The sequence below is a fragment of the Acinonyx jubatus genome, chromosome C1, assembly GCF_027475565.1.
Source record: "Acinonyx jubatus isolate Ajub_Pintada_27869175 chromosome C1, VMU_Ajub_asm_v1.0, whole genome shotgun sequence".
In the NCBI taxonomy this organism is placed as follows: Eukaryota; Metazoa; Chordata; class Mammalia; order Carnivora; family Felidae; genus Acinonyx; species Acinonyx jubatus.
In genome coordinates this window covers 144,017,879-144,045,000 of record NC_069381.1, presented here as the reverse complement: position 1 = coordinate 144,045,000, position 27,122 = coordinate 144,017,879, and the positions used below count along the sequence as shown (strand labels likewise).

At 39.4% G+C, this 27,122-nt stretch overlaps 1 protein-coding gene across 5 annotated transcripts in view; it reads right to left on the bottom strand.

Annotated features, from left to right (window-relative positions):
* Window positions 1–1,577: 1,577 nt before the first annotated feature.
* Window positions 1,578–27,122, bottom strand: part of GPD2 (glycerol-3-phosphate dehydrogenase 2) — a 146,086-nt gene continuing 120,541 nt past the window's right edge. For 4 of the 5 annotated variants that reach the window (XM_053215092.1, XM_027055731.2, XM_015076750.3 and 1 more), the window contains exons 10-17: window positions 17,748–17,882; window positions 17,283–17,458; window positions 16,631–16,762; window positions 15,549–15,707; window positions 8,373–8,485; window positions 8,211–8,289; window positions 7,922–8,020; window positions 1,578–4,941 (exon numbers count right to left, since the gene is read on the bottom strand). In XM_053215092.1, the coding sequence (XP_053071067.1) occupies window positions 4,816–4,941; window positions 7,922–8,020; window positions 8,211–8,289; window positions 8,373–8,485; window positions 15,549–15,707; window positions 16,631–16,762; window positions 17,283–17,458; window positions 17,748–17,882 (1,019 nt within the window). In that variant the 3' untranslated portion in view covers window positions 1,578–4,815. The remainder of the gene's footprint in view (window positions 4,942–7,921; window positions 8,021–8,210; window positions 8,290–8,372; window positions 8,486–15,548; window positions 15,708–16,630; window positions 16,763–17,282; window positions 17,459–17,747; window positions 17,883–27,122) is intronic. The other variant, XM_053215093.1, reaches the window with a different exon arrangement.

Below are 27,122 nucleotides of genomic sequence, written 5' to 3'. Positions count from 1 at the left end.
ATCCAACTCCAATGTGAATTCGGGGAACTAACAGGGGAACCGGTGGTAGTAGGGTTTACCGAGCAACGCGACTCAGTGCCAAAGGCGGAGGATGAACGCGGCCCCGATGATTTTGCTAAAGCAGTATTTTGCTCAGATCAAAGAAATCTCACTATTCTGGATCGGGTATTAAACGAAATGCAAAGGTAGTTTTTGGTTTGTTTTTTGTTTGTTTTGTTTTTTGTTTGTTTTTGGTTTTTGTTTGTTTTTTGGTTTGGTAGTTTTGGTTTGTTTGGACCCTTTTTTGCAAAGGGTCCAAAAATTTCTTAGCACGGGACCTTGCGGGACTATCTCTGGCGTCATATTAGCTCACACGCCTCATGTTATATGCGTGCATTTCACAAGGTTGGTGGCTAGACACCTAAGATACAACATACAGGCACAAAAGGGTCATCAACTCCATCTCCTATACAGAAATTCTCTGTATGAGAATGCCACATCGATTATGAGGGTGCCACATCAATTTAAAAACTTATGTTTCTCCTTCCTTTACAAGTCAAATGGCATCAGGTGAAATCCGACACCGGTGATAATGCAGTGTTGACAAAGATTGCAAATGTTGATGCTAGTATCTGTTTCCCCCCTTTTTTTTTTTTTTGATTACCATAAATTTTATACATTTTGAAAACTGGGAGCAATGTATTTTGACAAATTTTATGTTGACAAATTTTAAAGTGCTATAAAATGTGATAAGCTGCATCACTGAACAATGTTTTGAGCTGCAATATATATATATCTTTTTTTCCAGGCACTGAACAAACAGGTCATTGTTACAAGTCTGTCTGGGAGCCATCGCTTTCGGGTATTCCGTACAATTTCAAAGAACCTTCAGAAACTCACATGCCTTTGAGCATGTAAAACCAGGACGCAGTGCATCTAAACCACAAATGGGGAATATGCTCTATATCCACGTGTAAATTAAAACCTATAAAATAACACGGGCATTATAAAATTTGTGCTAAAACTGATAACAGCTTTACTGATTTACTGACAATGAAAATATATAGCATTTTTTCTGTCAGAGCATTTATCAACACTGGGCAGCACTGCACGAACTTGACATGTAAGATGATCAAAATGGATTATGTAATCTTTCCCATTCATTTCTATTGATTTTCGTTATGATAAAATTCATCAGTGTGCCTGGGAACGCTCAGGCTGAAAAGCTCTGGTTGACCCAAAAAAAGGGGGGTGGGGTGGGGGGAAGAAAGGAACAACAAAAAAAAAAAAATAGAATTCAACAGAGTTGTAATGGGATGAATGCAATTTTAGAATGGACTTGCACAAATACAGAAGTTGTGCCCTAAGGGCTCCAGCAACAAATTAATACAAATAATTCTGGCAGTCTCATAAAATTATATCTGTCTATGCAGGGATTCAGTTTTGAGATAAAATAACTAAAGTCCAAGCTAGGAGAATTATGTATGTATGTATGTGCCGTTAAAAAATTGGTTTGTGGAAATATTTTCAAACTTTTTTTTAAACTTCAACGCCCATCAAAGTTATTTCTCTGACTGTGACACTCAAACGCCAGCAAATGGACCATTTTAATCAGTTTTATTGATTCATGCTTTCGGTTCTTATTCGGTTAAAAACAAGGCACGTTGCATACATCCTCTTATTGCTCTACAAATGCATGCAGCTCTTTCTGGATATCAAAAGTAATAAATAATGGCGATAAAACACCCAGACAGTTATAAAAATGACAACCCAGCCTCAAACATAGTATTTAACAGTCCAGTCTAGAACAATGACCCAACACGGGACATGAAAATGCCACATCGGAAGCATGCAGTGCGTGTATCCACTCCAGCAAGGGGCTTACACTTGACCGTACGGCTGCTTCGTTCCCTGAAAGGGGCTGACGTAATGCGACCAGTGCAAGTTACAGCATCACTGATTTCAATATTATTACATTCGTAGGCCAAAAATCTTTAGGAATACACATAGAAAAGGAAAGAAGATCAATGATTATCCCTACAGGATGTTCACTAAAAGTCAGAATGAAAGTTTCGTTGTTGTACAAAAGAGTAAGCTGCATATTTTGGAAAAGACGAAACAGAGCTAGAAACGGAAGCAGAATAGGGAGCGTGCATTTAAGAGTAGAAATCGTAAAGTTACACTTAGTATAAACTGATTGAAAGCGAGAATACTGCAAACAGCATGGCGGATGTGAGGCAACCTTGCCGTCACAAATAATGCAGCATTATCACTATTATTATGACTGTGGAATGGGGCTACTTAAAGGAGCGTCCAGCTCTCCACCACAGATGGGGGTTCCTTCACCTGAATCCCCTTAAAGGCTGAAATAAATCATTTGACAAAGACAGTCTCTGCACACCCCATCCCCGCCCCAACAGAATCATCTAATACCACGCAAAGAAAAGGAACATTCTTTTGTGCTCGGAACAGGTTTTGAAGGGGCTTTTTTCTCCATTTCTTTTCCCCTTTCCTGAGATCAGGTAAAGAAGCTACCCAGGTTTAATTAAGAACTGACACAAAAATGCGGGGCTGCTTTATTCACAGTAAAGACTTGGAACCTAGTTCACTTCCAAGACGAGACTCTGGGATTGGTGAAGGAGCGTATGTTTTAGAATTAGCAGATTTTAAGCAAAAGCAGACACGCTCCAAGGAAGCAAAGTGCGCTTTTCTTTGTCCTTAAAGGAACTTCACTCAGAGCAAAGCGTGCACACACCAGGCCTGTTTTACAGATACAGCTCTTCCCAGGCCAGTCAGGCTAGAGAGCCGGTCCTACTGTAATGGATTCGGGGAGGGCACAAGTCATTGCTATCTTGATCTAACTAGAAAGAGAGAAAGAGAGAGAGAGAGCACGAATGTACTGTATTGTGGTACATCATCGGCCGTGTTTTGAAGGACAGACAGCTTTTCTATTGAGTGTCAGCGGGTTCTAAACAGTGAAGTTTATTGTCTTGGTAAAAAAACAAAACAAAAACAAAAACAAAGACACTACGTTACAAAACCACGTGCTCCCATCATTATTATGTTTTTTAAGGTAGTGTAAAAAACTCACACCTTGAAAGAAAAATGTTCACAGTGATACCTGGAAGCATCCCTTGCTTTGGGTTTTACTTGAGGTTTGCTTGTGGCAAGTCTAAACTTCATTTAAAAATAAATGAATGGTTTGAAGTGGGGCGGGGGCTTAGGTGAGCGATACTCCAGTGTTTGTATTATGACATCCAGGCTCATACCCGACTTGAATGAGGCATAAAGGTTTTCTACGACGTTGACAGAAATGACAGCACGAAAGTGTTTAGTGTACCAGTTAAAAAAAAAACTAAGACCTGAAGTCTGCGCAACTGAAGTCTGCCATTAAATAAAGGGTTATATTCCCGATTATATACACAACCTGATCTTAGAAAATAAAAAAGCAGATCGTTAGCTTCACAAGAGGATAAATATTCAGATGATTGGTTAAAATGCTACTGAAGTATTGCAAAAGCATACCAAATTGGCCCTTTAAATTCAATGCATTTTTTTTGTTAAATTCAACGCAGATTTAGTTTTGTTTTTGTTTTGTGTCTCTATGCGTGCAGGGTATGTGTGTGTGGGCGTGTGTTGTGCGTGGTTTTATTCCTTTTCTTTTTCTTTTTGGTTGAGGACTTTCCCATTGCGTACTGAAAGAGAAAGGCTTTAAGCAACCAAAATGACCTTGAATATTGCAGCGCTGTGCCTTTTTACAAATAATTATAATTAAAGTTAACTAAAGGTTATTTCTATCCTCTTTTGCTCTCTGTTTAAAATTACTCCCCCAAAATGATGCAATAAACTAAGCAAACTTGGCCATGTTTGACAACAGCACATGCTCCACAGCCTAGGATTTGGGGATTGAAAACTGTGCTGTCATATGTGGATATACAAACGCAGATTTTTAATCCTTAACTTGATTACCACTGTAAAGAGTTGAGAAATTTAGTCTCATCCCATTACATCCAACTTGCCACTTAAATGCTGGTTTTAAAATAAGAAAAGCAAGAATCTTGCTGGCAACTCTAAGAGTCAAAGAAAAACCAGCAGTGACTGGGGAGAAAAAGCGAATTGCTGACACGAAACTATCACCGTAACTCCCAGCAAATGTCAGTGCTATCCTTATCTTACACCTGTGATTCTGGAAGCTTTCAGAGTTTCTCTTTGAGACTTGCTCCTGTAACCAGATCTAAACGCTGTCTCCCCTCTCCAGTTTTGCCAGTCATACTCTAGATATAAAATTGCATGATACTGTTCGGATGAGGAAGGCAGACGGTCTCGAGGAAGGAGGAGCTGAGCAGTCTCCAGAAACACTATTGTTTCAATAGGTCACTCCCTGCTCGATTTCTTTTAGGAACAAATACTATCTACGTGCTTAATGTCCAGAGCTTTGTGCACATCACAAATTTTTTCCAGCTTCTTTTTTTCAATTTCTGCCAAAATATTCGGCCTCTAGGAGTGATTCAGAATAAATGAGTAGACAAACAAAAAAGGGAGTATGTCTGGTCTAACAGGTTACAAAATGGATGCAAAACACTAAATCCATGTGTGTTGAAAATGAGAAAAAAGATAAAATGCACTCTTTAGAAGCTAGATTGAATGGCGAATACAAATAAAGGGTATACACCAACATCCTAAAGCTTTGGAATGTTTCCCAGTGTTAAAAAAAAAAAAAAAAAAAAAAAGGCAGCTATCCATATCCACTATTTTGGAGTGGTGTTAAGTCATCTCTGGTTTTACGTGATGATTTGTTGCTCCCGTGTTTGTTGGCTGTGGATTTACTGCCCAGACTCACAATCCTCCACAACTTCGGTCCACTGGAATGGGGACTCTTCTATCGAGGTTCTCTTCTGCAGTTTTCATGAGTATAGCAAGCCGGCTTCCAGACACCCTTCCTTTCTGAATAGCACTCATCAGCTTAAAGACAAAACATGCAACAGATTCAGGAGGCAGGCACGCTTACTCCCTTCTTCACAGCATTTTAATGGTTCCCTTTGCAGCAGGCAGACGTGACTAAGTGCTCCGTCCAAAACCATAGTAGGTATTACAGCTCAAATCACAAGAATACAATTCTTGAACATTTCAAACAGGAGGAAAGGGGAAGGTATTTCACCACCGCTGCAAACACTATGCCTATCTGGCAAATCGGGCTGCCTTTAAAATGCAAATCAAATGCATCACTTTTTGCCCCTTTAATGTGGTCAGGGCCCATATTTTTTTGAACAACTCAAATATTGGATCTTTCATTTCATTTAAAAATCTTAAAAAGGAATCTCAGCGATTGAACAAAGACAAACCATGACCTATATTTAACTACTCTTTTTTAGTGTTACTGTACTTGACAACTTCAAGTCCCTTAAATCCAAATTCCTTATAGACTTTTTAAAGTAATTTACATTTAAGTCCTTGAAATGGACCCAGAGATCTACCTTAAGAATTAAAAGCACTCCACAGCCCAGATTTTAGTTAATTCATTTTTATCCAATGGATAAAATCAGAATTAGTCTTGAAATTACATGCAGTCAGCGGGCAAAGGCCTTTAATCTGGAAGGCACTTTGCAATTATGAGCACGGGGATTTTTTTTTTTTCCTTTTCAAGTTGATGTGGTTTTAACTATTTGCTTTTCTTGATCTCACTTCCCCAATCTTTTTTATTTATTTATTTGAAAAAGAATGGATTTAGACATTCATCAGGAAATGAATATGTGTGTGTGTGTGTGTGTGTATACACACATATACATATATATATATATATATATATATATTCTCAAATATTTTTAGGGTTTATAGTCTTTAGCCTACAGAGATACATTTCTTAAAAATGGCTCTGAATAAGAGTCAGAGGCATCTGCCAAGGGGCTGGATCAGAATTTCATGACCTTATTAAATGCTGTTTCACAAGCCATTGCTTATTAGAAATGGACTCCTACATGTAGAGCGTCATTAGAGCCCAAACCCAAAAATAAAGTCATGTAGCCATGCACTATCTATAGTGATCCTTCCTAGGGGATTATTGAAAAACATATCTATATTCAAAAAGATGTTTAATGGGACAAACATGGGTTCTTTATCATCAGAAAAGAAAATATTTTATTCAAAACAAAACCCTGAAAAACATACTTTACATCTGACAAATGGTATATAGCATAAAGAATGCTGACATCTAAAGACAGAACAATTTATTGTTTATTATTTTGTCTCTGGTTCCATGAAGTCCTTCTAAGTTTATCGGAGCTAACAAAACTGATAGAGTTGGTTTTTTCTTTACCCATAAATATTATATGATGTACGAACCTTTAAAAATTCAAAGTTTTCTTTAAACATTACAAGTATCTTGAAACCATACTATGAGAAAAAAATAACATTTGGGTGTGAATATATTTCATGAGAAATACGGTCAGCATTTTTTAAGTTGAAAATTACACTGTGTATTTGTACTTAGTAGAAACATGAATAGTCTCTTTCATTTAGAATTGGACAAGAAATAATTATTTAAAAACTCTACAAGGAAACCTGCAGATGGTTTAAATTATTTTCTATGTGTTTGACTCTATTGCACTCAAGAAAATTACTTAAAACCCAAACCACATAGCATATCCATAAAATTAGATTCTCATTGTTTCTAAAACTCCAGATCTTTCAACCCTAAATGCTGTTGTTTATTTACAACATACATGAATTGAAGCATAAGCTATTTCTTTGAAGAAAAGTTTTCTAAAATTCTGAGACAAACAATAAAATATTCTCAAGGAAAAAAAAACAGACAAAAAATATATTATATGGTTTCTAATTCCCCAGGTTATATTTTAAACTCCATTTCAAATGTGCACTTAGTTAAATAGTAAGCTAAAAAACTAAACATTCTTTTTTGTAATGCTGGACACAACCTGTGAAAATTTTCTGCATTTAGATTCAACAATGCTCTTATCTGCAGCTCATCTCCAGAGAGACAATTACCATTTCCTTTGCCTTGATATTGTTTGTTTAACTTGACACAGTGAAGAAAGGGCTGACATTGACCAAAATCCCCAGCATTAATTTATTTCATGTTCAGCATTCATCATTGCCAGGGTGCGAGCAAGACCTGGCATTCATTTGAAATACCTGCCCAAGAAGCATTGCAGAAAAAAACCTGGCTGCTTGGAAAACAATGTATTCTTCATATGATCAGAGTCCTATGGACAGCTACAAATAATGCATGGGTTTGTTAAATTTCTCTCTTTTAAAGAACTTTTAAGGAATGATGTGTAGCATCGGGTTTGAAATTAGAATAACAAAATTTACTTCCTTCATGGCTACGATTGAATAATTGAGCCTTGAGAAGGTGGAACGCTGGAAATAGAAATGTTTGAATTATGTGGTCCTGACCCCAGAATACAGGTTTCCTTTCTTTTCTTTTCAGGTTATCTATATAATGTAAGAATATGATGATTACATTTCCGGTGCTCTAGTGAGCATTCTTAAATCAATACAACTATGAGTTGTTTTTTTTAACTTCATAAAAAAATTACTTTCCACATTAGAAATATTGCGTTTGCCTCTTTTGAAGCAGGTAAGGAATGGTTTGTCAGTGGTGTTCCATGGTATATTTCTCTAAAAAGCATACTTTTTATTCAGTCCTTTAAGCCATAATTAACTTGGATTGAATCTAAATTGCTTAACACAACAGACTTTCTTAGAGGAAGAAAGAAAGAAAGAAAGAAAGAAAGAAAGAAAGAAAGAAAGAAAGAGAGAGCTGGATCCTTGAGGGCAGACATAGCAGCCTTTGCTGGCTTCAAGCTTTCCTTTTTTCAGAATGAAGTGACAACTGTGTGGACTTAAGAATCCTTTCTCAAACAGCCACTCACAACCAAAATATAAAAAGCAAATAAACTTGTTTCCCGTCACCACAGCTCACCTGCAAAAACTCATTGAGTTCAACCTGTCCATTTTTGTTTAAATCTACTTCATTCAGAATTTCATGTAGTGTATTTTCATCCATTTGGACATTGATACTCTAAATAAAAAGAAAGCATGACGTGATGAGGTTTAGTTAAAAATTACGCATACCCTTTTATTAATACTATCAACTTTTCAAAAACTATAAGACAAAATTACTTACAGAAAGCACTAGATGAGGAAAAAATAATCTAATATAACATTTATGTTTTTCTGCTAGCAAGGATATGGAAACAAAAACATATTACCTCTAACACACGCTGAACATCAACAATAGTAATAAAGCCCTTTTGGTCTGCATCAAACTTATGAAATCTCTTCTTGTACCTGGAACACAACACTGAACATTGGAAAAATATACCCACGTAGGTCAAGTCAAGTAGAGAGATATAGAAACTTATTAGAAGTACCTGTCAATGTCTGAAGGCAGGAGGCTAATTTCAGAGCGATCTGTTAACTGTTCTGATCGAGATTTATAGCCCATTTCATAATACAGAAACTTCCTGGCTGTTTCAAGTTCCTCCTAAAACACAGACATACACGAAGTTCAAAGATTTATGGAAAGAATTATTGATTTTTTCGTTTTTGTTTCTTTCTCACTTTTCTGACCGGCACAATTTTTTTTTTTATTTCTGCCAGTGTTACTGAAGTATAATTTATATTCAATAAAGTGCACCTATTTTACATATACAGTTTGGTGTATACTCTACCACGATCAAGGTACAGAACATTTCTATCCCCCTAGGAAGCCTCTCAGGCCCTTTTTCAGTTGATCTGCAAGCCTCAGGCAATCACTGATCTGCTTTCTGTCTCCAGAGTTCTTTTCGCCTTTTCTAGAATTTCACGTAAAAGGGTCCAAATAGTATGCAGTTTTTTTTGTGCTTGACTGCTTTCACATAGCATAATAATTCCGAGAATCACTCATGCTGTTACTATTTTGTTTTACTATTTTGTTTCTTCTTACTGCAGGATATTCTTACACAGTATTGTCTAACAAAATCTACAGAACCAACTCCTTGTGATTTGATGACAACTAAAGCAATTAAAAGTGAAAACGCTATCCAGGTGACAAACAACTACTATAACGTGGCACACAGCAACACCGACGGGCATCATGGGATCAGCTCCTCTGAAGGTTTGTTAACAAGGAGGCTGATAGTTGGGTGGAAGTTAGAGTCATGACAACAAACAAGTTCTTGGAACGGTTGTTCTGACACTTTGCAATGTCCCCAGCCTCAGCAGATAGGAACAATTGTCGAGAATGCTGTCTTTCTTACTTTGTCATGTCATTCTCCTGCTGGCTTCCAGCTTACAAACCGTCTTTTTCTTTCCTTTCCCTTTTTGGATTTTGTACTACATTTGCCCACCTTCTGTCTTCTGGTTCTGTTCTTATCTGCCACAATATTTTACAGCTCAACGCTAGTTAAATAATCCCATCTGCAAATTCTCTGAGTACCCAGAGATAGAATTTTTTCTGGCCTGGCATGTAAACTCATTTAGAGCAGCCTCCTATTTGAATATCTATTTCCTCTTACCAATATTTATTTTGCTCTCTTCACACTGAAAATCATTCTCCTTGACAAAAAAAGAAGGAAAGGAATTTGGTATTAAACTATGAGTTGAATTGTTCTCCCTTTTCTCCAGCAGTCAAGAATATGGTGCTGGGCACTTGAAACAACGATCGCTTTGGGTAGTATCGACATTTTAACAACATTTGTTCTTCCTATCCAGGAGCATGGAATCTTTTTCCATTTTTTTGTGTCTTCTTCAATTTCTTTCATAAGCGTTCTATGGTTTTCAGCATATAGATTTTTCCCCTCTTTGGTTAGATTTATTCCTAGGTATTTTATGGTTTTTGGTGCAACTGTAAATGGGATCGATTCCTTGATTTCTCTTTCTGTCGCCTCATTATTGGTGTATAGGAATGCAATTGATTTCTGTGCATTGCTTTTATATTGAAACAATGATCTAGCTTAGGTCTTACATGCATTCTTTTCCATTTGTAAAATTCATTTCGGGTGTCCTTAGTATTTTTTCCCAACATTTAGCCAATTCCTGACACTATTCATACGTCTGCATTAGTCCTGGATACCCTCTCACTGCAGAGCACTTGTCTTCCATCTGTTTTAAATCTGGTGTTTATCAGCTGCCTTTGTTCTGAGTCACTCCATTTCTTCATTGACTTCCCCTTTTTCCTCCTCATTAGGATCAAATTTGAAAGAATTTCTTTTCGTGAGGCACTCTCCATTGACTTAACCGGCCTTCTCTTCAAAGTCTCTCGATGAAATGTGTGTTTTCTCTGAAGGTATAAAATCTACCTTACCAAATAGTAGGTCAGCGTTTCCCAAAACACATCCTAAGTAGTACTAGTATCCCTCCCAGCGGCCCTTCCAAAGAGCAAGAGTTGGGTCTGTCTCTGGATAAGTTCCCTTTTGGAAAGTGGCAAGGCATAGAAGCATTCTGAAGGCACCAAATTATCTGCACTAATGAAAATGCTTTCATGGGTTTCACTCAGAATTTCCCAAACTCTTTTGCCCACTTGGTCATCTTTTGATTCACACCTTGTGGAACACATTTGGTCATGTCCCATTTTCCAAATGTCCCCACCAGTTCCTCTACCAATCCTTAACTCCCCTAGACAATGTCTTCTTCCCTAACCCATTCTTCCAATTTGTTTGGATTTGATCTTGAATGACCGTGTTCTCTACATTTTGGAAGAAAGGCACATTTCTGATGTATATATTTGTTGCAACCACTCAGTTAGATCCCAAGATCCTTGAAACTATGAGCTATTTATTATTCCCCTAAAGTATTTGGTATCATGCTCAGTATATGAGTCACTCATTAAGTATTGACTGATAAAAACAACCACAATTCATCTACAGAGAGTTATTTATCACCTTGTTCCACTTTCACTTTTGCAGGTTAAATAATCCCAATGCTTTTAACCTTTTCTCAGAAGTCCAGCTTTCTAACCTTTAATTCTTTTTCTCCCTCTCTTTTGTTCTCTCTAGACTGTCTATAGGTCTCATTAATATACTCCTACGGCTCAGATACTAGACAATAACTTTAGGTCTTTTATTTGTTACTTTATTGAGGGGGATGGGAGAATATCTCTGAGTACACGAATTTACACATAAAACTTGAACTGAAGTTAAATCTAGTTTCCTCAGGAGGGAAGGCCAAACACAACCAGTTTACAGAATTTTCTTCCTCCTTCCTACCTCCTACAGCCTGAATTCCTGGCACAAGATATCTTCCTGCATATTCAAATCTTTCCAACCATAATTTTTACAGGAACACGTTATCCCCAGTCCTCCTATACGGTAAAAATGATTGGCATTAGCAAAGGAGCAAGTTTCAGTCTTGCATCGTCTCTGCATGTAGCTTTAGTCGAACAAATTAAAACTCAAAACTGGAAGAGCTACAATCAGTCCTGCCAATGCAGAGGCAACAGAACAAGGTGGAGAGAGAGTGTACGCCTGGTTTCGGTCCCAGTTCCTCGACTTACTAGTTGTATGAACTCTGACTGAACTTGCTCCCTGAGCCTGTTTTCTCAACTACAAAAGGGGGGTAAAGGTTATCTCTGGCAGACTTGCGCTCGAGTTCAGGAACTCTTCAGCCACTGATTCCCACCATCAGTACGCTACAGACATTGCATTTAAATGACAGGAAATGGGGTGCCCGGGTGGCTCAGTTGGTTAAGTGTTGGCTCAGGTCACGATCTCATGGTGCGTGAGTGCAAGCCCCACATCCACGCTGACAGCACAGAGCCTGCTTCAGATCCTCTGTCTCCCTCTCTCTCTGCCCCTCCACTACTCTCTCTCTCTCTCTCTCTCTCTCTCTCTCAAAAATAAACATTAAGAAAAACAAAACAAAACAAATTTAAAAGAAAACATTTACTATTAAAAAATTTACTACGGGAAATTTTGTAAATGTAGGGCCACAGCTTCCCCCCTGGAGACCTTGACTCTGAGAGTCTAGTCAAGTCTAAGAATTTGTTCTTTTTTGCTACATTCCCAGGGGATTGTGATCTGTAACCACCTTTGGGAATATACACCAGAATGAGAATGCTTTTTTTTTTTTTTTTTAATGTTTATTTATTTTTGAGAGAGAGAGAGAGAGACAGAGAGAGTGAGCAGGGAAGGGGCAGAGAGAGAAGGAGACACAGAATCTGAAGCAGGCTCCGGGCTCTGAGCTGTCAGCACACAGTGAGACGTGGGGCTCAAACCCACGAACCGTGAGATCATGCCCTGAGCTGAAGTCAGGCGCTTAACCAACTGAGCCACCCGGGCAGCCCAGAATGAGAACACTTTAAGGATAGCACCTATGTCCAATCCTTTCTTACACCTGTGGCCTATGACACAGATGCTCTGTTATGTTCATTCACTCAACAGTTATTTATTCAGGCCCTACCGTGGCTGGTTACTGAGGTTACAGAAACAAAGTAGATCAGTTCCTCTCCTTTGGAAAGCTTATTTCCTGGATGAGAGGCAGACAACAAATAAATAAACTAAATACGTGGTATTTCAAATGGGAATAGGTGCCCAAGAGAAAGATAAAATAGGGAGAGGGAGAGAAAATGCCATTCAGAAGGGTGGGTAGTACTCTTTTATTCAAGCCAGTTAAGGAAGGCCTCTTTGTAGCAGAGACCAGCAGGAAGTACAGGGATAGGCCATGAGGGTATCTAGGAAGGAACATTGCAGGGAGAGGGATCAGCAGGGCTTGAATAAGGAAAAGCAACTTAATTTGTGGGTTGCAGGCGAGTGGATGAATGATGAGACCAGAGGGTTCAGAAAGGTGGTGGCCAGATCACAATGATCTTGTAAACTGCTGTAATGACTTTGGCTTTACCCTTAGTAAAAGAGAGGGTGTTTCAGCACAGGAATTGTTAATGATTGGTCCTCATCTTACTAGTCTATCAGCATCATTTGATATAGTAGATTACTTTTCTCTTTTTGAAATATTTTCTTCCCTTCCTTCTGGGCTGCAACTCTGTTTTTAGTCTTTTCACACCTTCTCCAACCTTGCTAGCTATCACTTTCCCTTTCTTGGGGAGTCTTCCATATCTACCCAACTTTTCCTTTTTTTTACCTTTATTTATTTATTTATTTTGAAAGAGAGAGAGAGAGCACCAGTGGGGAAAGGGGAGAGACAGAGACAGAGACAGAGAGAGACAGAGAGAATCCCAAACAGACTCCGCACCACCAACACAGAGCCGACTCAGGGTCAAATTCATGAACTATAAGATCATGACCTGAGCCAAAACTAGGTACTTAACTGACTGACCCACCCAGGCACCTCTTTATAAATTTTTTTAATGTTTATTTGTTTTTGAGAGAGAGAGTGGGGGAGGGGCAGAGAGAAAGGGAGACAGAAAATCCAAAACAAGTTCCATGCAGTCAGCACAGAGCCTCATGCAGGGCTCGAGGCCACAAACTGTGAAATCATGACATCGGCCAAAATCAAGTGTCAGATGTTTAACTGACTGAGCCACCCGGGTGCCCCAATGTACCCAACTTTGAAACTCTGGAGAGCTCCAGGGCCGTCTCTGGACAGCTTGCTGTTATCTAACTACACAAACTCCCCATTTGATCTCATCCAGCATGATGGCTTAAATGCCAACTCCAATTTATATCTTTTTATATCTTCAGTTCAGACCTCCCCTCTGAACTTCATTTGGACTGACACAGCCAATGATCTGGCGTATATTTTAATAGAAGCACAGGAGTTGCTAAAGTAAGAACACCGTTTTGTGGGAGGGAAGCTATTATAATAAACCATGGAAGAAATGCTAGTGGCTGGAATCAGGGTTCTAGCAGCTGAACGTGTTAAGGGGGCACTGAATTCAAGCCATTACTTAAAGATAAATATGATATGGTTTGCTGATGGATTTAGATCAAGTATGATACTAAGATTTAGGCTTACGCAACCAGAATGTGGAATAGCTTTTTTGACATGGAGAGGTTAGTAGTAGTGGTGGTCATGGTTTGGGGAAGGTAGGAAGAGATCCAAGAGATGGGGTTATATACTAAACAGTTACCCCAAAAGCCATAGGTTGAAAGCCTAATTCGAAATGTGATGGTGTTCGGATATGGGGTTTGGGGGAGGTGATTAGGTTTAGATGAGTCTTGGGGATGGGGTTCCCCTTTCTCCCTCCTTGTCCTCCATGTGAGGACACAGCAAGAAGGCAGCTCTCTGAAGGCCAGGAAGAGCACTCCAAACCAGACTTCCAGCCTTCAGAATCAAGAGAAATAAATGCCCATTGTTTAGGCCTCCCAGTGGGTGGTATTCTGTAAAAGCAGACTATTACAGACTAAGACAGATAGGGTTCCAGAAAGTAGTTTGGGAAGGAGGGAGGAATCAACTCTGTCAATGTCACTAACTGCATGGGTAACAGGAGGACCGAGAACTCACGAGTATATTGTACTGAGCAACAACATGGAAACCATAGGGAAGTGTGATCACAGCTACTACAGCAAAGTGGCAACAACAAGCTTAAATGAAATGGGTTCAAGGAAGGTTTAGGGGAAAGGGACTGAACCAATGAGTACAGAAAGTGTATTTTTTTATTAAATACACAAAAATGCCTCTGCATATTATACTAGTTGGGTTTAACTAAAACACATGATAATCTTCCATTTATCACAACAAGCCCAGGGTAGTACATGGGGGCATGTGAGCATCACTGGCTTTCTTTCTTCAATCTGGATATAAAATTCCAAATGACACAAATCAATAAGTATTTAGTGGTCAGGCAGTAAAACCTCTATTTCCTACCAAAGGCCAATTTGCAAAAGTGTGAATTTCACTATAGAATACATTCTAAAAGTGTTTTCAGTGCAAACCAGAAAAAGTTCTACCCACAATCATTATTATCCTACTTTTTCAGGAATTATGACCACCAAATTTAAGAGTATTTTTCTCTGTAAGGGATTTTCCAGAATCAACCAACACATTTTGAAACCAGAATATCTTTGCCGTTTCCTAAGACCTAGCAATATTAAAACACACTCCCACATATTAATTGGCAAGAAATCTAAAGTTACCATTGAAAACCATGCTAGCCTCTATGAACAGACCAAGACATCACATGCTATAACAGGAGCTGTGGTGGGGCACCTGGGTGGCTCAGTCCATTGAGCATCCAACTCTTGATCTTGGCTCAGGTCATGATCCCAGGTGCATGTCAGGCTCTGTGCTGAGCATGGAACCTGCCTGAGATTCTGTCTCTCTCTCTGTCCCTTTCCCCTACTTGCACTCTTCTCCCTTTTTCTAAAATAAAATAATAAAATAAAAAAAAAGTCTTTATTAAAAAAATTTTTAGTGTTTATTTAATTTTGAGAGAGAGACAGACAGACAGAGAGTGAGTGGGGGGGGGGGGGGGGCGCGAAAGACAGGGAGACACAGAGTCCAAAGCAGGCTCCAGGCTCTGAGCACAAAGCCCAATGCAGGGCTTGAACTCATGAACCGTGAGGCCGTGACCTGAGCCAAAGTGGGATGCTTAATCCACCGAACCACCCAGGCACCCCAAAATAAAAATCTTTATAATAGGAACTAGGGTTTTAAAAAACACTATATAATACCTCTTTTTTATAATCATCCCAATTCAGTTCTCTGCCCATCAGTTCAACAATCCTGGGAAGGGCTTCCTCTGCGGCCTGGACATTTAGGAAAGCCAGGCGAGTACGCCGTGAAATCATATCCACTGCCGTGCAGGCGTACTCCTTAATCCCGTATTTCACCTGAATTTAAATTAAAGCAAAATTATTAGTTTAGGCTTTTTCTTAAAAAGAAGACATAAAATTTCACTTAAGAAAATTCACACTTAGAGAAGTGACGTTGCTCTTTATATACTCTGGTTCTCTAGCAGGCATGAGACAAATGACGACATCATACAGGTTCCCCATCTGCCTGCCAAAGGAGGTTCACAAATTGGGACAAAGTGGAAAAGACTTAATGCCTTCCTACCGAATTGAACCTGGCCCAAACATGCAGACTGCATCCTTTCTCATTTACCATCCACAATAATCACTCTCCTCTTTGCTAGTGCTTAATATGGATGCTAATTTATGTCACCAGCAAGGCAAAGAATATTAAACAGTATGGTCTCCTCTCCTTAGCTGTCCAAAGTTTTCTGTCTCAGAGTATGCAGATGATGGAAGGCCTGCATCCAATCAACAAGCAAAGGCTTACTGGACATTCATGTTTTAAAGTACAATGAATCATAAATAAGGCGCGGCCTCTGGCTTCACAAAATGTAAAAACCTGATGAGAAACAAAGCTTCAATCTTTGAAAAGTGAAGGGCCATATCAGGATATGTCATCAGGCAGCACACGAGTGGAAACAACTCGAAGAGTTACAGATTTACAGATGGGGCAAACAGCTGTGAAGTAAGAAGGCTCGGGTGGGATGGGTCTGTGGAGGAGGAACAAATCCATACCGTGTTGTCTATTATTCTTTTGATTGTTACCATTTCAGTATCAGTTCAGAATTTAAGTTTATAAACGAAAGGATCTGTGCCAGGAAGACATGTCGCTATAACGGTTTGGGCTGGCAAGTGGGCATTGAAACGTAGCTACACAAAAGTTTTAAAGGAGATGGAAAATGAGCAGGTGAGGGGGATCCCAGGGCAGACCAGAAATTCCCACACGGCCATTCACGTACCTCTGCTTCAATGTATGGAAATTCTGACACAAGACGCACTCCCACTATAGGCCACCTTTTTCCGGTTACACTTGCCATTTTGGCCACCTCAAAAGCCTTGTCCCCATAGGTGGCGGCCAGATGCTGTGCAACCTAGGGAAACAAAACCCCAACAGGCGGGTACCTTGAATACCAATACTTCTCGGTACAGAGCAAAAACGGCACACGCTTATCCTGTCAGTTTTTCACAGCCGGTAACTAATAGTTCCAGGAGGGTATTAGGTTTTGATTTTGTGGGAGGAAACCACTTGGGCTCTGAATGCTTAGGCCAGCACTAACTCTGCCACACATGTATCACTGTATCAGTGACGGATGAAGCTTCGGCTTCACTCTGCCCGCAACATCACTTGTGAAGAACCGCCTTCCTCAGGCTCGAGACAGAAAAATGTGGGAGGCTCTGTCTGTGGAGAACAAACCAAAGAAACTCCGGATTTTAAAATAGAAACTCGTATGGGCACTGCCTTTTCAGCTCTTTTCCTTAGTTCACTTCCATCGTTATGCAGACAGAAACAGACCCAGCAAAAGGAAATTCTAAATCGGGGAGGCCTCCTGGTTGCCAGTTCTGTTAGTGGCAACGGTGAGCGCAGCTAAGGGTAGGACGATGCACACCCACCTCACTTTCAAGGCCGTAATCCTGGACAAGCCGAATATAGAGTGTGGGGCTCCAATCTTTGCCTCCTTGAAGGAAAAGCCCAACCGTTCTGCTTGGCCCTGCTTTCAGATCGTGAGTCTTGATAGCAGCATTTATGGTATCTTCTGCCATAGAGCGATACGTTGTCCACTTCCCACCTACATAATTCGATGAAGAATTCATTAGGCTACCACCCCTTATTTTCCTCAGACTTACCCATTTACCAACTTATTACCACCAAGATTCACCTGTTGTTTATAACCCATATGGCGCAGCAATGTGTAAGACTTTACTCAGAATCATAAAATATATATATGTATATATATATATATATATATATATATATATATATATCCCTGTTCATTAGCATCAAGGGAGATTCTGGTGTGACAATTTAACTCGCGATCCTATCTGAAGCACATCCCAAACAAAGGTAATATCCCATACCTGCTATAGTGATGAGGCCGCTCTCACTGATATCCACAACATGATTTCTGGAGATGGACTGAGTGTCTGCAGACTTGGGATCTGTGACAAGGGGACGGATACCACTCCATGCTGCCAGGACATCCCCTCTTCTCACTGGGAAGAATCAATGGTAAAGGTTGATAGGATTCCTCAACGATAGCTCAACAAAGCTATGGCATAGTTAATAAGCAGGGCAGAATTCAGTAAAAGGAACACAGGGATATACACTTTGAAAGGGAGAAGAAGCCCTTAAAGATAACAACTGAGTGAGTGGATAAGTACGGCAAAAACTCGAAGAATTATTTTGTGACAAAGATAATCTCCATGAAAAAAAGTGAAGAACCTGAAAATCATGGGGGGGGGGGTGGACGGACGGAGGGGGGACACTGGTACTAAAAAGGAAACAAAAGAAACATGTTAGCAGCCCTCAGCGCGGGGGGGGGGGGGGGGGGGGGCGGCAATCTAAAATAGCTGAAAGAAACAACAACAAAGTAGAAACAAAGACAAACCAGTAGATTTATGACTTGTTACATTTCCTCCTAGAATATATCTAGCTATCTCTTCTCAGGACAAAGATCCTTAGTAAACAAACAAGCCTGTAACAGGATATTATCTCCCCTCATCAATGCTAACTTCTTATTGAGCATTTAGAGTAGGCTTAGCCTTGTCAAAGCACTTGATATGTACTTTTCATTTCATTTCATCTCACAAAGACCCATAACATCAGTTATTATTATTCTCACCATACAGATGAGAAAAACAAAAAACAAAACAAACAAAAAAAGAACCTGAAAAAGTTTAACTAACTAGCCCAAAGCAAACATTTTATAAATGGTAGAACATCAGAACCCAGTTCTTCCCGATTATAAAGTGCATATTCTTACCCACTAAATGTACCCACCATCTTTCAACTTTTGACAGTCTTCATGCCCTTTTTCTTCTCTCATCCCATTATCTTTTTAACTGTCACAAAAACAGGTATACTGGCTCCTCCCAGTATAGGCACGCAATATTTGTGTTACAGTGTATGGAAGGTCTTTAAATATTCAAGATACCATGGAATTTCTCTTACTGTCTCTATCAAAATACAATCACCACTCTGTACCAAGAATTCATGGAATTTACAATAGAATTAGACAGCTGTTGCAGAGCACTCATTACTGAACTTAAAGATGGCTAAGGAGAGTAGCCTAGTTGTGGTTCTCATGCACCGTGAGGGGCATGGGCAGAGACCCAAGGGCAGAGTTTTCAGAATCCACTCTTCTTTACCCAGATCAGCTTTAGGAATGGCTTAGCCCCTTTCTTCTCCACTCTACACATCAAGGAGATGACCTCATGTACCAGCCAACAGCTGCCAAATGATATAGACTATGAGGGAGTGAATGCTTACCTGGTCCTTCTGCACTTACTTTCATAAACCAGTTAAATTATTCCTGGATAATGGAAGAGTAAGTGGGGGGCGGTGGGGGGGGGGGTGGAGGTTCCTGGGTGGCTCAGTTGATTAAGTGTCTGACTCTTGGTTTTGGCTCAGGTCATGATCTCAAGGTTCATGGGATCACACCGAGCCACCATATTGAGCCCCCCATTGGGCTCTGCACTAACAGTGCAGAGTCTGCTTGGGATTCTCTCTCTCCCATTCTCTCTGCCCCTTCCTCTCTCTCTCTCTCTCTCTCTCTCTCTCTCTCTCTCTCTCTCAATGATCTCATGATTCATGGTATCACATTGAGCTACCGTATTGAGCCCCCCATTGGGCTCTGCACTAACAGTCAGGAGTCTGCTTAGGATTCTCTCTCTCCCATTCTCTCTGCCCCTTCCCCACTCTCTCTCTCTCTCAAAATAATAAATAAACTTAACAACAACAACAACAACAACAAAAATGCTTTAAGAAGAGTAAGTGCAATTTTACTTCTACCATGACTTGGGATCAGGTGTTACCTCCTTCATCTAATTCCTAGCTATTGAAAAGTTGACTTTCAAACATCAAGACAATGGGAAAACTGGGTATCCACGTGCAGAAGGATAAGCTCAAAATGGATCTAAGATCTATACATAAAAGCTAGAATGATACAGCATTTAGAAAAAAATATATATACAGGTCTACATGACAGGGAGCTTGGCAATGATTTCTTGTATATGATCCCAAAGGCACAGGCTAAAAAAGAAAATAAAAGAGAGATAAAACAGATTTCTCAAGATTAAAAACTTTTGTGCGTCAAAACACATTATCAACAGAATGAAAGGGTAACCCATGTAATAGGAAAAAAAAAATTGTAAATTCTATCTCTGTCAAGGTGTTAGTAATCAGAATATATAAGAACTCTTAAAACTCAATAACTAAAAAAGACAATGTGATGAAATCTGGGCAAAGGATGTGCAAACATATTTCTCCAAAGATCTCCAACTGGCCAATGAACACATAAAACGATGCTCAACATCACCAACCACTAGAAATGCAAATGAAAACCACAAGGAGACACAACTTCACGTCCATGGGGATGGCTATTGTAACCAATCACAAAAAACAGAAAATAACAAATGTTGGGCGAGAATTGTGGGAGAAAGTGGGATAGCCTTGGGCATTGCCGACGAGAAGCTAAGATGCTGCAGTCAACTAAGAGTAAGTGCATGGCATTTCCTCACAAAGTTCAACATAGAATCACCACATGATCTAGCAATTATAATTCTGGGTACATACATACCCCAGGGAACTGAAAGCAGGGAAAATCTGTACACCTCCACGTCCATAGCAGCATCATTCATAATTATCAAAATATGGAAGTAACCCAAGTGACCACCAATAGATGAATGGATAAATAACATGTGGTCTAGGGGCACCTGGGTGGCTCAGCTGGTTAAGTGTCCAACTTCAGTTCAGGTCATGATCTTATGGTTCGTGAGTTCGAGCCCCACATCAGAAACTGCTGTCAGCACAGAGACCACTTCAGAAACTCTATCCCCCTCTCTCTCTGCCCCAACCCCATTTGTGCACCCACTCTCTCTCTCCCTCTCTCAAAAGTAAGCATTTAAAAAATGCTAATAACATGTGGTCTAGACATGCAATGCAATATTATGAAGCTTTAAAAAGTAAGGAAATCCTGACACATGCTACCTTGAAGACATGCTAAGTATAATAAGTCATTCACAAAAGAACAAATATTGTATGGTTCCATTCATATGAGATACCTAGAGTAGTTAAACTCATACAGACAGTAAGTAGAATGGTGATTAGCAGGGGGTGGGGAGGTGGTATATGGGGAGTGAACGTTTAATGGGTACAGAGTTAGGGAGGATAAAAAAGTTCTGGAGATTGATGATGGTGATAACTGCACAAAAATATGAATATATTTAATGCCACAGAACTTTATACTTAAAAATGGTCAAACTGATAAATTTTGTAATATGTATATATATATATATATTTAATCATAATTAAAAAAAAATCAAGACAAAAGGAAAAATTGACAAACTTCAAGTCTCAGAAGATTAAGACAGAATTTTACAGAAGTCTCAGGGCCCCTACAGCCCATGCCATCCCCAGCCTTAGTTCAAATTAAAATCTCTCATTCAGGGGAGCACATTTTTATGAGCACTGGACAGTGTGATTTTAGATCCCACTCAATGCTTGGTAGCGTGCCCTTGTACAGTGAACCTCCTGTGTTTATACACAGCACTACCTGAAAAGTATTTAGAAAATATCCAGCAGACTCTTTATGTAAAGAGCTACAAAGACTCCTTGAAATGATTGGAATAGTCTAATTATTATTTTATTATTATTATTATTATTATTATTATTATTATTATTATTGTTTACAAAGTGCCTAACCAAGTACAGGAGAAAGACCCTAAAAACAAGTTCTACTGAGTGGCAACTGGGTGGCTCAGTCAGTTAAGCGTCCAACTTCAGCTCAGGTCATGATCTCACAGTCCATGAGTTCAAGCTCCCCATCAGGCTCTGTGCTGACAGCTCGGAGCCTAGAGCCTGCTTTGGATTCTGTGTCTCTCTCTCTCTCTCTCTGCCCCTCCTCTCTCTCTCTCTCTCTCTCTCTCTCTCTCTCTCTCTCTCAAGAATAAACATTAAAAAAATTAAAAACAATTTATACTGAATGATAGATAATCCCTCCATCTTTATCTCAAATGGAAAACACAGATTTCTGGTAAAGACAAATTCAACTAGGTAAATTTGGCATGATTTAATACAGCTCCTTGAGGGCCACACTCTTTTTTTTTTTTTTTTTTTTTTTTTTTATTTTTTGAGGGTCACAATCTTAACACGACTATAATCTGAAAGAAGAGGCACCTGTAACATGTCTACAGTGGTGGTTAATCAAATCCATATCTAAACATGGGGTGCGAAAGAAAAAACAAACATCATACATACATACATACATACATACATCATACATACATACATACATACATACATACATACGTACATACTGATGCAGAAAGCCCAAGGCTTCCAGTCTTGTTAACTGGAGACCTAAGGGAGTCTGAATGCTGGGATTCCATTTCTAAACCTGCCCCTCTGATATGTGTAATTTCTTCATTAGGTTTAATCCTGATGGCTTCCATGGAATGAGGGTTAATTCTTGCTTCACGCAATTCCACAAAAGTCTTGTGTAACCTCAACACAAATCATGCAATGTTTTAATCTTTACAAAAACCCTAACTAGGAAATTACCGCTATTTTCCATTAGAGTTCAAATAGCCCTCTGAGTCAAAAATAAACCTTAGCCAACCACATACAACGTCACTGTGGTCACCACAAAGTCTGCAGCGTGTGTCTGTGAAATTCCTTAGGTAGCCACACTGATCAGGAATTTGGCTCCAACTTTTAAAGTCCTCTGACTGGTTTTAAAATTATTTGATGGAAAATGAGACTCTCTAGAGTAAATCTGTAACATATGCAAATCTTCTTTGTGCAAATGCTTTACCTTTTTTTTTTCTTTTTTCTTTGCCTTTTCTGGTATATCAGCCAGAAAAACACATCTGTAAAATTGCGTTGTTGAAAACAAAAAGGCCAAACTAAAATATCCAAGGTTTTCATTCATAGAGGAATATTAAATAAAACAATGTGTATACTGACATCATTTTTAATCCTTACTCTTGATGTTGATACTCAACAAAAGAAAACACTACCAAAAGAGTTCATAATGTGTTAGGAAACTTAATTTACTTTATCTCTTAGCGTTCAGCTTTTTAACCTCAGACTTATATCAGATAAAGTTGGGATTAAATTGATTTAAAAAGATTTTTTTAATGTTTATTTTTGAAGGAGAGAGAGACAGAGGGAGAGTGGGGGAGGGGCAGAGAGAGAGGGAGACACAGAATCGAAAGCAGGCTCCAGGCTCTGAGTTGTCAGCACAGAGCCTGACGCGAGGCTCAAACCCACAAACCTTGAGATCATGACCCAAGCCGAAGTCAGATGCTTAACTGATTGAGCCACCTAGGCGCCCCAGGATTAAGTTTATTTTAAAAGATACATGTAAGATAAATAATCAAATTTTAAATCATATTTCAAATATGAATCAGTCTTTATGGTCTGCAGGATTTTTACAGTATTAGACCAGAGAGTGGTTGGATCAAGCTGTCTATCAGTTTTCTCCCAAGCTTTTTATTATTTTTTTTTTTAATTTTTGTAATGTTTATTTAGTTTTGAGAGAGGGAGGGAAAGGCGGGGAGGGGCAGAGAGAGAGGGAGACACAGAATCCGAAGCAGGCTCCAGGCTCCAAGCCATCAGCACAGAGCCCAACGTGGGGCTCGAACCCACAAACTGTGAGATCACGGCGTGAACCAAAGTCAGATGTTCAACTGACTAAGCCACCCAGGTGCCCCAAGTTTTCTCCCAAACTTAAGATTTAATGATTTTTGTGGATTATGCAAAATGCTATTTCCTGCTGAAGGATAAAGTGGTTGTACCTCTCCACCACTGGAATTAAGTAATGACTGGTCAGGGACATCGGTATAATCTATGTCCATAGGGCAGAGCATAGTTAAACACACAAAACATGAATTCTAACCTCTTGTATAAAAGACAGCAACCAACTGAACTAACATATTTCTCTCCTTATCACCTATTCACCCACAGTGGAAACCTTGCACTTTGTTAAACAAACCCTAATTAAAGTTGTCTGATGAAAGAGATTCACAAGCAGTAGACAGAATAGAGAATCGTTAAGATACCTTTTAATTCTGCCTGAAACTGCTACAGCCATATTGTAACCATAGAGGAAACAACCGCAGGATAAAGCCAACTTGGAGAGTGGGAGGGTGAAGAGAAATAAGGGCCCTGTGCCTTAGACATCGCAGAATCACTGAGTTCATCACCTCTTGAGCCTTCTTACTGCTGGAGGTTTTTTGGGTTTTTTTTTTTTAACAAGATAATAAATTTATTTTATATAACAAAAAAATACAGACTCAGCAACTCTCTTAAATCGAGTATTTCCTTCTCTAAAAGTGTATATAAATACTTCTAGATTCTGTACAGCCCCACTGTTCCTTAGACTTTCTGCAGTGCTGGAAAGGTCCTCTATCCACAAGGTCCAATTCGCTAGCCACCAGCTACATGAGGCTATTAAGCACCTGAAATGTGGCTCGTGTGACTGAGGAACTGAATTTCAAATTTTATTTAATTTTAACTAATTAAAAATGAAATTTCCACATGATATGCATATGCACAGGCCATGCCATTACACAAGGCAGCTCTAGAATAAAAATCCCCAAGTAATAAGTAGATCTCAGCCTGGTCCTGGGAGATCATCAAGCTGGGGACCTTCCACAGGGCCACCTTGCCCACAACTCTAATTGAGCATCCTTTCGGTGAAATGTGACTGCATTTCCTTGGCTCAGGAGAATACAATCTGCTATAATAGTGTGCTTTCCCCGCAAATACTTTACTGTCCCAACATGTTCCACGTTTATCCTTTCAGAGTATCCTTCTCTCCTACTCATTTCATGAGTTAATGAGAAATGAAAAATATTTTTACTAAATTAAGCATTCCTACCCTCAAGTTCTTACCCAGAAATCCTTTCTGTCATTCAGGTTGCAGCCAAGAGTAAGTAGTGGATATCACCCTCCTTTAAATTCTCCAAGGTATGATATGTGAAGAAGATAACTCAAACCAAGGCCTTTATGCGTCAGAGCTCAAAAATTCATCTTGATTTTTTTTGGTTCTTCTACTACCAGGATAGCTAGACCATATTTCATTACTGTTTCATTTTTCCCACCAGGTTGAAAGTCTTCAGCAATGTCAATTCTAATATTTCCCAGCACCCCAAATACTCCATCAAGTATGGGTCACGTATAGTGATCAATAAGTATGAAGCGGCATATTGAAACATTCTGAACTTCTCATGTCAAGCAAGAACAGGTGACGTTACAAAAATCAAAAGAAATAATATATTTGGGCCTCGGAGTCAATATCCCAGGCTGTAAATAAAGTACCTAATGACTATGTATTTAAACAATCGGGTAGTCTCTTTTAACATAAATGAGTGCTTTAATAAAACAAGATGACAGGAGACAACACTACTGTTAAAGTTGGGAAAAGTCCTCATTAAACACCACTTGTTAGACCGATTCACCCAGATGGCACTCGGTTGATTTTTTAAGTGCCAAATGCCCAGATGTTACAAAACCCACGTACCTCCACGGTGTATAAAAGTACTTGGCACTATTTTCAAAAAAGGTGTTGTCAAAATAAAATAGTCCTTTTACCATCGTGTTTGAGAATTATTTTTATTGCAATCCCAGTGCAGGTCTTAGCATGTATAATATATAAAGAGTAAACTCTCAGTAATAAAGTTAAATAGACATTTTTCACAGCTGGCTGAAACGACTAAGTGCTGTGTAATTGTTTCAAATTATAATGAATATTTTTACTCTTAAAACCTTGGCAAGACAAGGGTTTGTTTTAAAAATTAATAGACAATGAAGCCCACAGGATGTGACCATTAAGAGCTAAATGTGTGGTTTTGCTTCACGTGAGTTATTTAGCCACACGTTCTGGGGCGTTCTTTCTCATGTTTGCCGCTTTCCAAGAGAATCAATAAAAAGCATGTGAAAATATCTAAATGAACACAGGGGAAATAGTGTCAGAAATCAATACGTCTCTACCAGCATGTTTAACCTGCTGAAATGAAGTGTTAATCACAGAAATAAGATACCATATTACATTTATAAACTAATGAAACTAGAAAAAGCAAAGCGTGTGACACCGTAATTAAACACCTGGAAGACGTCCAAGCCTGTGTAAGTTGATAACCCTGGTACAATCTCTGGCAGTGAAAAGGCAGGTCTGCAGCGAGTTGATACGGCCAGCTTGGTTGTTAATTGAATAACCGGCAATCTATAAACACTACTAATTGCGTGTGTGGGAACCTGTGTACAACTAAAGACGCTGCCTGAAGGAGCACTCCAGAAAGACTACGTGAATAAAGCGCTCGGCAAATCTTCTGTCTCGCTCAATCCCTTTGAGTCAGAGCTTGGTTCCCCCACTGCATCCTTCTGATTAACCTCTACACGGCAGACTTAATGATACATTTTTCAAAAGATCGTTTTTCTTCCTAACCCCGCTAGGCACCGCACAACTGTCAATGCCCCATTTCAGAAAAGAACAAACAAGTCATCGAGAAAATTCAGCCTGTGAATGGAAAGCTTTCGAAATCGTAAAAGAAGACATGGTCTTATTCCCAACAGGCAAAATGCTTTTCAGAATTGTTGCGACGCGTTTTGCAGAAATGTGGCAGCTGCTGAGAACAGCACGGAGTGTTAAGATTTGACACTTTTTTTTTTCCCCTTCCTTAAGGATATAGCCATTTGGGGAGGCTCGGAAACCGTTGTCAGAATTTTACTTATTCATCCATTTAATAAATCCTTTTAAGCTGATTATGTCAACCCTGGTGACTGTAAAACATTTCACAACTACGGCTCTAGGATCTAAACAAACTTTTTATTTTTTAGGTCTGTAGAGAAGACCGCTTGGCCCAAGGGATTAGTTATGAGATATGACACCTCTTCTAGCTTAACATTCAGATCCAAATAAGGCCAGTCTAGAGCAAAGGTCATTATCATCCTGCAAGTGTCTAGCAGCTTCCAGGAAATGAATTGAGAGACTTAATCCACTCCGTGGTGGATATAATACCACATCATAAAACCCGGGACTACCAGCAAGAGTACCGTGTGGTACTTAGCAGTGCAAGTATTACAGCTGGACTGACTTGGCCTCATCGTGGCTCCAACACGAACAAACTGGGGGCTAGGAAGCCTCAAGTCATGGGGCCTCGGTTTCTGCGTCTGTAAAACAGGAACTGCAGGGTACATCTCTTAAGGTTGTCATGAGGAACCAAAGAAAA